Source organism: Gymnoscopelus braueri, assembly GCF_963280865.1.
Source record: "Gymnoscopelus braueri genome assembly, chromosome: 9".
In the NCBI taxonomy this organism is placed as follows: domain Eukaryota; kingdom Metazoa; phylum Chordata; class Actinopteri; order Myctophiformes; family Myctophidae; genus Gymnoscopelus; species Gymnoscopelus braueri.
Genome location: NC_137610.1, coordinates 30,778,571 through 30,793,369, shown reverse-complemented (window position 1 = coordinate 30,793,369; position 14,799 = coordinate 30,778,571). Strand labels below are relative to the sequence as shown.

Here is a 14,799-nt window from a genome sequence, read left to right as displayed (position 1 = left end):
ATTAGGGCTGGGCAATATGGACAATCAAATATCGATTGACACAATATTTGGGACCAAATACCTCAATATCAATATTGTGATGATATTGTGGGGATATCTATTAGTGTTTTCACAAGATTGTTTTGATAAATAATCATCAGTAATGGTGAAGGTGGAGTCTGAAGAGTTGAGTCTTCAGGTGACGACGGAAAATTTGGAGTGATTCTGCAGTTCTAACTGCAAAGAGAAGGCCTCACACTGTGATCTTTGGCGCCCCTCCAAGGGGGCCCGGAAAATAGCTTGGGAAATACATTTAATTCATGTATATCTGCATGTTCTTGTGAAGATGAATTACGCTTGTCTTTTTATCCGACAACAATGACAAATAAAAAGCGAAGACAACTAATAGAGTAGAGGCAAATAAAACAACACCTGAGCTCCTCTCCTTCCTCTTCTGTCACAGCAGTGGTGGTGCGGACTTTGTGGGAGGACTTTGGAGTTGAGGATGCAGAGTCTCTGGGACTGAACGTGATGTCAATAGGAGGCGTGGGACTTCCTGTTGCAGCCGGCTGCAATTCTGGGGTCACCACCGTCGATGGCTTCAGAGGGAGGAAGACAGACATAACATTTCTTCCTAATTATTAATAGCAGTTAACTGGGTATCTCATTCCGGGCACAAGACACAGACACTAATTATTTACTATAGTCATGCAACATCAATCTGCACCTATAATCTAGAGTGAATTTGTGATCAAATCCAAATAACAAGACCACCGGATTGGACCAGGAAGTGGGAGGACGTGAACAAGAATGTAAGAAAACTGGGCCCTTTGTGAAGTGGGCCTGGCCAGCAGGAGAACTGGCCAATTCATTCCAAAACGTTACATTTAGTTATTTAATTCATATCTTTAATAAAGTATGACATTTAATTACACACTCACACACAAGGTGTGTTTCTTGCCTAAAAAGCACTCGTTTTATTCATCAACAATAACACATACCAAAGTGCGAACCTACAGTATGTCAACGTGGGTGAGGCAAGATCTCTGGTTAACTTGTTAATAGTCCTGCTAATTGTCCTGTTAGCCAGTGTCCACCACACTGAGACAGAAAGTGGTTTCTATTATTTTAAGCCCAAATTCGAACATTTTAATCGAAATCTCATAATACATTTCTTGGATATGACAGTCAGAGATGTCATATAGCAATAGCCTACTTGTGTAGAAAATAAGCTTGCTTGAGATTTTTTTTTTCTTTCAGTTGTTCATTCATTTGTAGGCTATAGGCTACTTTGTCTGACAAAGGAGTTAAGGTGAGTGGCTTTTATGCAAAGCGCGTAGCCTAGTGACGGTCTATTGTTACTTAACCTACACACCAACCTGGTGAGTAGGTTGTGAAAAGTTTTCCCCACAAAAGACAAGACAAGAGGTTTGTTACCTTATGTTGTGAAGAGTTGCGCAGTCCTCCTGCAGACAACTGAGGACTGGAGGAATCATCCGATGATTCCGATGAATTAGACCAAGCTGTTCCGTTCTCCAACTCTTCATGACGACGAAGCATGTTCTACAGAGAGGAGTAATATCAAGGAATATTTAAAGTCCTGTAAAAGGAGCAGAATGAGGGATGCATGGACAGGCCAGGAGACTGGTGACGCCGACATGAATTAAGATAACGTTTTCATATCAAGGACCCCCAAATGTATTTGTCCACGGACACCCATCTGAAAATATTGTGTGCCAGGGACCTCCAAAAGAGAAGATTTGTGTTAAACAATTCTCAATGATTCAAAAATGTCCAAACATTTTCAATACTTTTCAAACATAGCAGACGTACAAGCTCACAGCGCATCAGGAACATCTGCTATTTTTAATTGCCAAAGTATAAAATATGGATTAAGTGGTTAAAATTATTGAGATGCTATATTAACTAAGAACCACTGACACTGTCTCATCAAGATGACTGCCTGTAGAAACAAGGTGGTTGCTGTTGCCATCCCTTAACTGCATGGAAGCTCCCGAATATTGTTAATAAACCTCTAAACCAGCCATTGTAAGTGTGAAATGAACCAATACTGAATACAACTGCATTGATTATTTCTCGCCTAAAATATATTGTAAACCACAGTGAATTGTGTACATCTACAAAATTCACTGTGGTAAAATTTCTTTACCACAATATGCTAAATAATTTTAATATATTTATTATCTAGCATAATATATAAGTCATATGAACACAGTAGCAAAAATATGAGTCTCTTTGGCATAACTTTGAGTGTCGTTACTTGTGTCATGATCATTTTGGCTGTCATGACAAGGTAATGAGTTGACAGAAACAGGAAGCTAACAGCCCCATCCACCATCTCTCCTGTGCCCGGACAGGGCCTGTGTCCGATAAAGCCGCCAGTCTTGGCAACTAGCCCCGGCAGACTGTCAGCTAGCAAGCTAATATTAGATAACCTAACAAACACTAAAATGCCTGCTCAATTAGTCAACTAACAGCCCCTCTGGTCAGCTCATGCTATGCACACTCCTCTCCCTTAATTATCTTCTCTGGATACCACAGCCCTGCGGCTCCACTGATCCGTCAATTATCACCCGGGCGACAGACTGGAACTGAATCCTTTCAGCAGCATTCACTCATGCTAAATTGCTGAGTAGGCTCAATCAACACGCGACAAATGGCATAGAATCAGGGTTATTGACCATTCTGAAACTGGAACCCAAAAGACAATTACAGTCTGTCATTAGACCCACTGGCCTGCTCACTCGCAACTAATAGATGGTCTTCTTAATTGTCTTATCTTAACCTGGCATACACCCTGCCTGAAGCCATCCCTGGTTTGTGCCGTTCTGCCTCAGTGACTGACGACTTGAGATATTGCGCAAGGGCAACCAACTGGAAATTGACTTTGTACCAGTATTCAGTTAAGTAAACTTTGCTGAGTAGGCTCACTTCATAACTTACATACACGTCTGAGAAGAGTCTATCCAGTCCAAACCTTGTATTTACATACAGGTCTTTTATGAACATGGAACTAATTCAGAGAGAATGTTTTGTCAATTGACAAAAGATACATGTTGTAAAATTATGCATTGGAGAAGTATGACACTCCTCCTCAATTCCTCAAAGTGGACTTTTGGAGACATGCGGTGACTCTACAGCGCATGCATTGTTAAAAATAATAATAAATGATACAAGCACAGACAAATAGGTTTTAGTTTATGTAGTTGGACACAGGTTCTACTGTATTGGGTTTCACAAAATCAGTTCAGTTAAGTTTTGTCCATGTTCAAAATCCCAACAAGAAAACATCACAAGGATTCTTCATCATTAGGATTCTGGTTTGTCTACAGGGATCTAGGTCATTCCCAACAGAACTTACTTCTACAGGATTCTATTGTAGGTCATAGGTTCTCTAAACCTCTACTCTATTACAACTTACTGCAGTGGGCGGTCGAGCAGGGGAGTGGATGCTACAGGTGCAACTCTGGCTTAGTGTTTCTCGGTCTCGGAACACAAACATCAATGTCCACCGCTGCCCAATGGTCAATCTCCGTGGCAGTGACTGCACGCAGCCAATGACAGTGAGGTGGAACAAATGGGAATGGAGTAGTTAGGAGGGAGCTGGTGGTTGGTGATTCTAATTAAATACCACCTCCAGCTGAATGTTGAAGTTGTAGCCTAGGACAGTAAGACCCAAGAGTTTTCACCATCCTCCTATAATTTGAGAAACCTCTGTGGTGGTGAGGCCAAAACTGTCTGCCCGGTTCTCCTCCTTTTTTTATTTCACCAAATCTCAGCTGTTTATTAGCGTTTTTGTGTAAAAGAATGTCGCCATGGTTACGGGGCTGCCCAGCTATGGGACAAACTGCCTCCCGGGTTGCCATATCATGTGCGCATATCCCCCCACGGATGCGTCAACCGGGTATGGACTAGTTTAATCTAATTACTGGGGTCCAAGCCTACATGTATATATGAACCCACAAGAAAAAGTAAGATATAAATAAAAATACATTCGCAATCTTGATCTCTTGTTAGAGCCTTCCAGAACATGCCAAACTAACATGTCGCTTGCTTGTACCTGTATGAGTGAGTGACAAATCAACCTCCTTGATTCTTGATGGCTATAATGCCACAATACGATTAGGTACAGAATTCACACTGGATACTTTAACAAACCCAGTTTTTGTCTCACGTTCTCAAAGTAGCCGCATACAAACAACTGCACTTCACAATTCCACTAAAGCCACTATTACACAAATGTGTGTGTGTGTGTGTGTGTGTGTGTGTGTGTGTGTGTGTGTGTGTGTGTGTGTGTGTGTGTGTGTGTGTGTGTGTGTGTGTGTGTGTGTGTGTGTGTGTGTGTGTGTGTGTGTGTGTGTGTGTGTGTGTGTGTAAAATAATTGTTTTGACAATAGTTCTACACTGTGTATGCTTGAGAAACCATTACAAAAATGTTACAATGTTTTTTTAGTTATACTACCAAGTTTAACGGTAGCTTTATGGCAGCATATGCAAAGACAGGATACTGTAACTGTGTGCAGGTGTACTTCACCACCAATATAAACTTATCTGGGCTTCTATCAATGCTAACACTGTTTCCTTGGGAAATTTGCCAACGGCAAACGTAGTAGCTGCTATAACTGTAACTATAATAAAGAATGACTGTCCTAATGTTTCCTGGGAATATGAATGAGGTTTATGACTTTATGACACTAGACAGGGCAAGGCCATAAGAGAGAGGATCCCAGATTATCAAAGTGTTCGCAGGGTTGCAGCCACTAGTGAGATTGAGACCAGCATCCTATTTATCAAACTAGCTGAACGATTCTTTATCAATTAAAAAGCAATGCCCATCTCAACAGGCTCTCTCACTCAGTTGACTAAACACAGTGACAGTCAACTGTGTCTAGATATGTTCAAAGAATACTTTAAGTAAGCTAAGTTTATATTTTAAATGTAGCTGCGTTGTTGTTATTTATCAGGCACGTGTCACAATACAGAGTGAGTTCTACATTCAGCTACACTGGAAAAAGCGTATTACAATATCAGCAACCCTCACTAACCGAATGGTACGATCTGGTTTCCATTCGAAAATATCACATTTCAAACGGGCCACTTTCCAGCTGTCAACAGAGAATCTTTCCCCATAACAGGATTATGATGGATCGAGCATCACATACATGTAATATTTCACGGTATCCTTCTCAACATGTCTCAGAGAGAGAGAGAGAGAGAGGGTAAAGGGTGGGCGGTGGGGTCTCACATACATAGAATGCCTGTTCCCGTAACGACGGGGTGTCGGGCGGACTCTGGTTGAAGACTGTTGAGAATCTCTTGTTGACAGTCGGAACTTTGCTGACCGAGCTTGCCAACGACGTCTGGTCGTCCTTATCAAATGGACTGAAAGTTTGAGAGAGCAAGAGAGGGGGGGGGGGGGGCAGGATTCAGGGAAAGGGGTGGAGGGAGGGATAAAGAAATATATAAAGAAGAAGAAGAAGAAGATGATATTACACAAGTATTCAATATATAGTTAAAATGAAGAAAATACAATTTGGGCTGGTGTGTGGTCTGCCAGATGGAAGAAAGAAGTAACGAGTGAATGAATGAATGAGAGCATAAAGAAACAAATTATTTGTGATTGTAGTTGACGTACTGACTGAACAGATAAAATAATGTAGTACTCACTTCCATGTGACCTCTAGGCTTAATTTAATTGTCCCCAGGTCGTTAATGTCCACGGCGACAGTCTGGGGCAGTGCAGTAAACAGGTCCTTGGTCTCACATGACACACTTCCTACAACCACGTGATTGGCCAAGCTCTTCAGCTCTGTTACCTGGGAGAGCACAGCGCAGCCTATTAGAAACTTTTGCAGCCCTGCTTAATTATTTTAGATCATTTTTGTCACTACAGTGGAGAGACATAGATTTGAGGGGGAAAGAAGGACAATGGAATGACATATAAACGCAGGTCATGAGCCACATTTGAACCGAGGATGTCACTAACCACATGTAAGGGGTCGTGTCCACAGAGAACGCCTTTTGGGCTGGCAGCACCAGTCTGCCATGCATTTCTATGGTTAAGACACGCTAGTGCACTCCTCTTCCCAGAGTAGACGGCGCCTGCTATTTTTTGGAGCAGTGCCCTGGGCGCTTCAAACTGGAAACGGTTTTGGAGAGGAGCGCTGCTCTTTTGATCCTCCTGGTTGTGTCTGACAACCCGGTAATGTACGACCCGACGTTGAATCATTATCACAGCCATGAAGCCAGAAGCCCATGTCTACCATTGTTTCAGCTAAGCTATTTGTGCAGATGATAACACAGATGACCGGACATTCCAGTACAGCAACAGTTGATCGGTTCGAACACACAGGGTTTCAATAAAGTGCCCATCCGCTCAAAAAAGTATCTCTGTAGACACGGCCCCTAAAGGGCATTCCCATATAAAAATCATTAGATGGCATGGCATTAAAATCTTTACCTGTATTGGTTATTCACAATTCTCTACGCTTTACACACTGGACACACACTTGATATACTTTACACGTTTTAATCATTACATTACGTTAGCACAGTCTGGCGGAGCATGCCACACCAACATTTTACACACATACTTGTATGAGCATGACATCTTGTATATATGTGACTGCGGTTAAGTGAGACAGATAGTGAGAGAGACTCACCTTGATACAGAGGAACTCTGTGATGAGAGGTAGAAAGACCATTTCTTCACTGTCCCAAAGCTGTTTAGCGTTTAGCTCTATTCTTCCTCTGAGCTTCCACCTCTGTCGGCCATACTTCATAAAAATCTGAACACACACAAACAAACACACAGACATATGCCTTCTCACTCCACCTGATTGCGATACTTATTGTGTGTGTGTGTGAGTGTGTGTGTGTGTGTGTGTGTGTGGGGGGGGGGGGGGGTTGTGAGTAGGTGAGTGAGTGAGTGAGCGAGCGAGCGAGCGAGCGTGCGTGCGTGTATGTGCGTTTTCAACAGACTAGTATTTTACCCACGCTTTCTTGTGGGTAAACTACTAATGTGTGTGTGTGCCTGTGCATGCGAATGTGTGTGTGTGTGTGTGTAAGTGCTGTTATTAAAATGACAACTGTAAAATACTAAAATTGCTAAAATACAAAAAATCATGGTCATAAGTTCCTAAAGTATAATTCATAATAATTTCATAATTAAATAAATAATTGATTTCATGTAAGGTTAAAAATGTAAAAACATGATGTGATTAAAACTTTCTGGGGTGGAACAAAGGTTCCCTGTCTGTCAGTAGCACTACACCGGACCATTGTTGATTGATGCATGTCATTACACACAGGTGGTGTGAAGCTGTTTTGACTAAGCTCTGTAAACTTGCAGTTTAATGTGATATCGCGCTGCTAAAGTTATTGAAGACGTCTGGAGCCAAGGACAGACGGTCAAAGAGACATTCTAAGGACTTTAAGCAACCCAAGAACAAAGAACCTCTTTTCCACAACAAGCGGCCAACGGGGTATTCTATTTTTAGATTTCTCTTTGGTGTTGCTGTTGTGTTTGATGGACACGCTTAAGCTACGCTTTGCACATGTCATTGTATTTTCATTTGGTCTATGTTATGTACTGTGCAAGTTGTTGATTGTGTGTTTATTCTTTTTTGTGTGAACATATAGTTCTCACGGCATGACTGAGGGATGAGAAGAAAGCCTGAAGCAATAAATGGCAGTTTATAAAGAACCGACCTGTGTCGACAATGTTGTGAGAGGAGCTACAGTGCGTGTATGAGAGAGAGAGAGAGAGTACACCAGCTGAGACGGACATGATGTGCCTGAGGGGGAGCAGAGAGTGCGTCTGTCTGTTTTATCATCTGTGCTTCACATTTCACAGGCAGCGGTGAGAGAAGACAGAGACAGAGCAGAAAGGAACAGAAACAGAAGGAGATAGACAGCAAGAGACAGAGAGAGAGTGAGAGAGAGAGAGAGAGACAGCAGCAGGGAAACAGAGAAAATGAACAAACCTCATATTGGTCTCCAGCACACAGCCTAGCAAATCCAGCCAGACCTGTAGGACAGAGAGAGACAGACAGTCATATATCAAGATTTCCCTCATAAATCACTGCAAAAATAGCACTGATCAATATAGCCCATAGCCACTTGAACCCTAGCAAACCCCTATTCTGGGTATGAAATAAAAGGCATAAAAATGCTTGTAGATCGGCTATTCTCTTCAAAGATATGTGGTGTAATAGGAAACAGGGGTGGGGGGGCAAGGACCCCTGGGGGGTCCCGGTCAACAAAGTATATAGGGTTTAAGTTGTTAAAGAATAGCTAACCAATAAAGGAGAACAGGAGAGAGGAGAGGATAGGAGAGGAGAGGAGGAGAGAGGAGAGAAGAAAAGAGGAGGGGAGAGAGGAGGACAGAAGGGAGTGAGGAGGAGAGGAGGACAACATCAATCAAGAGAATGAGAAGAAAGGGGGGGAAAGGGAGAGAGAAGGAGAGACTACAGGGAACTGGAGGGAAGTCAAGTGGAAAGATGGAGGGAGGACATACCGATTAACTCCACATCAAGACAGGAATGAGAGAGGCAGTGGGGGGAGGAGGAGGGGGGGGGGCAGGGGAACCCATTGCAGAGAGAGGCAGATGAGTGAATTCTTCAAGCCTCCTTCATTCCTTACCTTTCATCTTCAGATGAAACTCCCCCAGCTGGTTCTCCAGCTCACCCTCCAACACACACATGTTCTAAAAGAGGATGTGTGCAGAGGAAATCATTACAATGTAAACCTGCATACTTTCAACACCGCAATCTTTAGGTTTTCATAATATCTAGAGAATGAAAGAGAGAGACCCCCCCGTGCGCACACACGCGCACGCACCCACCCACCCACCCACCCACACACCCACACACACACACACACACACACACACACACACACACACACACACACACACACAGAGAGAGAGAGAGAGCACCTGTAATGTGTCAGGTTACATTCCTATTTGCTCTTTGAAATCGAGCTCTACACCTGTCTGTTTCTCTCTCCAAATCTCTCCATCCCTTTTCCCCTGTTCCACTTCACCTCCTATTTTTTTTTACATTTTCCAAGAAGAAAAAAAAAAACGAAATCACTCAAGATGATCTACACGCTCAACAACACATGACCTTGTTGTAGTGCAATGTACAACAAAGTATATACTGTAGGGTTGTACAATGAAGTACGAGGTGTGTCAGAAAAGTAACAGGACTGTGGCAGCCACGCTCATGATGACGCAATGCTAATCGAGTAACCGCTTATGTCACAGTGTTGTACAACATCTCACCACTATTCTGCTATAATATTGTTCATTTCTCTCACTCTGTACTTCTCTTCCAGGCTGTTGTGTAATCACGCTGCTGTTACCCTCCGTCACGCAACTGGAGGTGGCACAAACATGGAGCAAAGAATCAATTTGAAATTCCCGGTTGGGTTTGGGTTTAGGGCTACCCCAACCCTTCCAGTATGACCCGGAAACCAAGAGACGGAGCCTGCAGTGGTGTGTGCAGGTGCGTTGTTTAGCACAGAGCCCGCCTGCTGCGCTGAAACCGGTCATGGAGGCAATCGAGGACCTGCTGGTAGAAGTGCTGTTTGACTGACTGAACCTGAGGCACAAACTCATGATGGACCACTACCCTCTGGTCGAAGAATGCGATCAGTATGACCTAGGGTTTAACACCGGGATTCCCGGGATGCGGGAATCCCGAGGTTATTTACCGTCCCGGGAACTGACTTCGGTTCCCGGGATCCCGTTTTTTTTTTTCTTGTTAGAAATGAATACTATTTAGTAGAAAGGCGCGGAGGAATTACTATTATAATTAGGCAAGTTACTTGCCGTGTTGCCGACCAGGGCAGGGTCCCATCGTCCCGTTGTGAACCAATATGGGACGCACTGAATGTAACAGTAATGAACAAAATAAAACACAAGTGGCCGTGATGCCCCCTGCCTGCCCTGCGCACGCTGATTTCACCGTTTCCTCTGCTGTCAATACGGTAGACACCAGTTGACTAGTTGAGATTCAACATCAAGTGAAACGCTGCATAAACAGTAGGTAGGTTTGATTTCAAGCGCCTATATTCCAGCTTAAAATGCGCGCAAGCCAAGCAATGCTTTTGATAGAGAGAGAGGACAGACTGGAGAGCTGGAGAGAGAGAGAGAGAGCAAGCAAGAGAGAGCGCGTGCGAGAGAGAGAGAGGGAGAGAGAGAGAGAGAGAGAGAGAGAGAGAAAGTATTAGACCGATGTGGTCCGATTTTTTTATCATCATTAATGTAGCCTACCCCAGTGTATATCAACCCTGGCAAACGTCCCAATTTTGGGCCGGGGCTACTGCTGAGGTGTGCCGCGCCGTTTGAAGAAGGTTTGAAAATATATAATTTTGAAAAAAAAAAAAAAAACAGCCCCGAGGTGAAAAGGGTGACAACATGCTGTTTTTTTCGGGTCAGGTGTCACACTATTGCCCTATTTGGATTAACAACGGCTAGTGGAAGCTGAAAAGCTACAAGTTTGCATGTCTGAATAATGCAAAAACAGAAATATTTGTTTGCATTTGCTTTTTTTCCTATATATATATATATATACCGTATATCTAGGTGTGCCCTGGGATTTTTTGGCTATGCCAGGTGTGCCTTGGCACAAAAAAGGTTGATAGACACTGGCCTACCCTACCTACACTTGCATTTTAGAACGTTCAAACTACCATTTTACTAGAACTACCCAGTAGAACAAGTGAACTGCACAACATCTGTCTGTCTCATTGATTGTCAGTGGCAGCACACATGCATGTGCACATCAAAATCACACTACAAAACCCGACATTTGATCAACAACAAAATATAGATTAATACATTTGACAACATACAGCCAACATCCCAAAATGTAGTCTTAATATCCAGCAAGTAGCCTAATATAAATTATAAATTATTATTATATCCATTAAATTAATAACTGCAAACAAATTACAAGTTTAGGCTATCAAATCAATATCCTACAAAAGTAGAGATAAGCTGTGACCTCACCGGCGCTCTGATGGACAATAAATAAATAATCCTTTTGCAAATTCTCTTGTCAATAATGATACAAATGAAACGTTTATTTCAGCAGCTAGAGTTTGACATTGTTTGAGTGCGTTTTGGGTGCACAGCGCAGCTCCTCGTTTAAGTTAATTGTCTTCACCCGTTGCTGCGCAACAGGGCAGATCTCCGCCAGGGCACTAAATTATATTTATATATTATATTTATATGATTTAAATAATCAACTTAAGTCATTATTAGTGCAAGTTCATAGGTGGACACTATAGGGACATTTGGGCATCTCGATGTAAAATTGGCTATTTAAGTATCTACATATAAATGCATTTTAGTGGGCACTTTTTTTTTTTTACCCTTTAACACATTGAATGCCAATCGCGTAGATCTACGCGAACCTATTTAAAGCCGCAGCGTGCCAGTCGCGTAGATCTACACGAACCGCCGATTCCCATTGATTTTGCCCCAGGTGCACTTTCCGAATTTTTTTGATCCATTTCCGTTTCCGGTTTCCGGTCGGAAACAGAATTATTCGGGTTCCGTTTTTTTCGATCGTATCCGCTTCCTGTCTGGGATCCTGTTTAAAACTCGATTTTCTCGGTTGTTTTTCTCCTCGCTGATCACTGTTTACCGTTGATCGGCTGTATCTTCAAGATGGCGGCACGGATTTGGAAACTATTTTCGCTGGCCGTTTCTCACGGATCCGCCGTGTGTTTAGAACCAAATGAACGCGCACTTTTAACTTATTTAGCGAGGTCTGTGGCGACATGAAAAAAACAAAAAAACAACAATAAAACGCTGGCACTGGTGAGTACATTATGAGATTAAACTCTGGCATGGAATGTGTTAACGGGAATTCCCGGGAAGCCCGGGAAAAGGTCTGAAAATTCCCGGGAATTAAAATTAGCTATTTCCCTGAAAATGTTAAACCCTAGTATGACCTTGATCTGTGATTTGGACATGCGCGCCTTCTTGGGTCTGGGTGAAGTTGTGGTCTTCCACTGCAGTCTTTGTTTCCGGGTAATACTGGAATACCAAACCGCACCAATGCAACTAGTCGCAACTCCTTGCAACAAAACAGTTTTAAGGCCCTGTCACACCAATGAAACTCATTGCAACTGCCATTGGGGATAATGGTTGCAAGTAGTTGCAAGGAGTAGCATGTTGCAAGGAGTTGCATTGGTGTGGACTGGCCTTAAACCAACTTAACCAGGAATTTTAAATTGATTCTTTGCTCCATGTTTGTTCCACCTCCAGTTGCGTGACATAGGTAACAACAGTGTAATTACACAACAGCCTGGAACAGACGCACAGCGTGAGAGAAGTGAACAATATTAGAGAAGAATAGTGGTGAGATGTTGCGCAACATAGTGACATACTTAATTGGGATTGAGTCATGAGCGTGGTTACTTTTCCGACACACCTTGTATATAGGATTTAAATGGTTAAAGACACTACTCGTCTCCCTACCACTCTCTATACATCTCTCTCCCCTCTGAACGTGATGTCACCATTTTATTTATACCTCCCACTCTCTCCTTCTGTCCCACCTCGTCTCCTTACCTCTGTGTATTCCTTGTATCCTTTGTTGGCTTCAGACAGACTCTCTCTGGCCTCCCTGCTGCCAGGTGAGGCTGTGTAGGCCTTCACCATCTTGTTGGCTCCATCTCTGAGTCTCCTCTGCAGACAGTACGCGTCATAGAGCTCCTCAATCTGAACACAGGCAACACATGTACAGTAAATAGTAAGTACAGTAAGCAAACAAACAAATATTAATCACACAGTAAAATCCTCAGTGTTAATTTAACTCAGAGAGTCTTGGAGAAAACATAATAATATCACTAGAAAGATGCACTCCTCTGAGCGCAGGTCTCCACCTGGACAGGTTGCCTACTCTGGGCCCACAAAATTTGGAAGGTGGACACTTGCCAATTGGAATGGATCTGACTGATACTTCATGATCACAAGACTCCAGCGAGGTGATATTTCAAGATATGCTTGGAGTGGACATGAGGAGATTTTAGGCTGCAGGAGCAATAGTCCCCCGCATCCCTGTGATAATGAATGATGATCATATCACATTATTATTCTGCCTGTAAATGGTCGCTTTCATAGCCGTTTCCTCGGCAGAAAACCATTCGTTGTCCCCTTTTTTATTTCAATGGATTAAGTTACAGCCGCCAGCCTACAGTTGGATGGATCATGGATGCTATAGTGATAATTCTCATCACCAAATGCCCTAGTCTGCGTGCTTACTGTCATATCTCACGTGAGTAGCAAGTACTGCACTCGACTATTCCGCCAAGAATGAGCACGACATACTGCACAGGAAATTAGGTCATGTGAGAACGTCTCTCCTACTGCCTATGCTGGCAACTTGTTGTTAATTAGTTTCCCGAAAATGTAACGGTATCCATATCTGAACATAGCTATAGTCTCCGGCCTGGTGGAGACAATGATGTAAAAAATGTACAGAAAGCAAAACACTCCTTATAAAACAAAGTGCTTACAAAACAAATTGCGCTTTTAACGGCTTCTTAAAACAATCCACTAATTCTGCATTTCTTAGAACTAAGGGAAGATAGTTCCGGTATGTTAATTCTAGTGGCTGAGACGGCATTATAGTGAGCTGGTTCCACCAAGGTTCCTACATAGCAAAAGGGTCAGTTTTTACACTCAAGAGTTAAACTAATACTAACTCTCAGGTTTTTGCTGCATAGACATGCAAGGGCAAAGCAAACAGGACAAAGCAAAGCAAACCGAGGAACGATTACAAGAGTGTCAAAGCACATCAACATTGCTTTCATGATCATTCATATCAGTGCCACTCAATTAAGCCGACTTGTTCATAACATGATATCCTGGTGTCAGCTCAAAAGAATACAATAGCATAATGCCTATGTGTCACGCCGTTGTCAAAACAACTCCTCTTGAGGATGATGTGACAGAGCAGTAATGCGTGCAGTGGTTCTCAAACAGTGGGCCGGGACCCATTTTTGGGTCACGAGTAAATATGCCTTTATTTTGCGTTTCCTACATTTTGTTGATTATTATTGTTTCAAAAGATTTTCAGAAAATGTCCCCAAAAAAATAATTTCTTCATAAATTAAAAACGAATTAAAACATTTTTCAAATCAATTTCATTTAAAAAAAATCTAAGAAATTCCATCTTTTAAAAAGTAGTGAAAATAGCAGATCTACATGCTCTTTTCACTTGTTTGGGTCCCGGTGACACAGCAAATTTCTCTTTTGGATCTCGAGCTAAAACGTTTGTGAACCACTGCACTTAGAGGGTGGGAGTTTTCTGATGACTTTCTCTAACTGCATTAATGTCATTCTGTCTGCTGGGAGTCTAATGACCTCAGAGAAGTTAGTGCTGCCAAAACCAGAGGCAGCTCAGCTGACTGCAATGCAGTCAAATCAAACAGGGCAGTGCTAGCCTTTATTATGTCCGTTTGGCTTCTTTCAGGGGCTGTAAATTGCTGGCACGGCTTTGGTGCAGTATGAAAAAATAAAGAAATAAAACTGTCCCTTTCACATTTATGTCATTTATATATTTTATGGAATATTTTTAAGTGGCTGGTGCAGTCCAAAGCAAAGACAGTGCACGTAGAAACAACAAAATATTGTCTTTTATAAAAGACAGCCATGACTTTTAGCTAGTGCTTCAGACTTTTTAAATACCAAAACAAACTTAATAGTTTCAGATTTTGTCTTTTTTATATATTGATTATTTTCTAATTCTACATTATGAACATTATTAAAACATGTTT

General features: G+C 42.3%; 1 protein-coding gene across 3 annotated transcripts in view; it reads right to left on the bottom strand.

The window, feature by feature from the left end:
- ripor1 (RHO family interacting cell polarization regulator 1) overlaps positions 1-14,799 on the bottom strand; it is an 85,059-nt gene that overhangs the window by 13,805 nt on the left and 56,455 nt on the right. For all 3 annotated transcript variants that reach the window (XM_080438355.1, XM_080438354.1, XM_080438353.1), the window contains exons 7-14: positions 12,590-12,739; positions 8,644-8,707; positions 7,986-8,029; positions 6,663-6,788; positions 5,668-5,816; positions 5,250-5,382; positions 1,417-1,542; positions 412-578 (exon numbers count right to left, since the gene is read on the bottom strand). In XM_080438355.1, the coding sequence (XP_080294481.1) occupies positions 412-578; positions 1,417-1,542; positions 5,250-5,382; positions 5,668-5,816; positions 6,663-6,788; positions 7,986-8,029; positions 8,644-8,707; positions 12,590-12,739 (959 nt within the window). The remainder of the gene's footprint in view (positions 1-411; positions 579-1,416; positions 1,543-5,249; positions 5,383-5,667; positions 5,817-6,662; positions 6,789-7,985; positions 8,030-8,643; positions 8,708-12,589; positions 12,740-14,799) is intronic.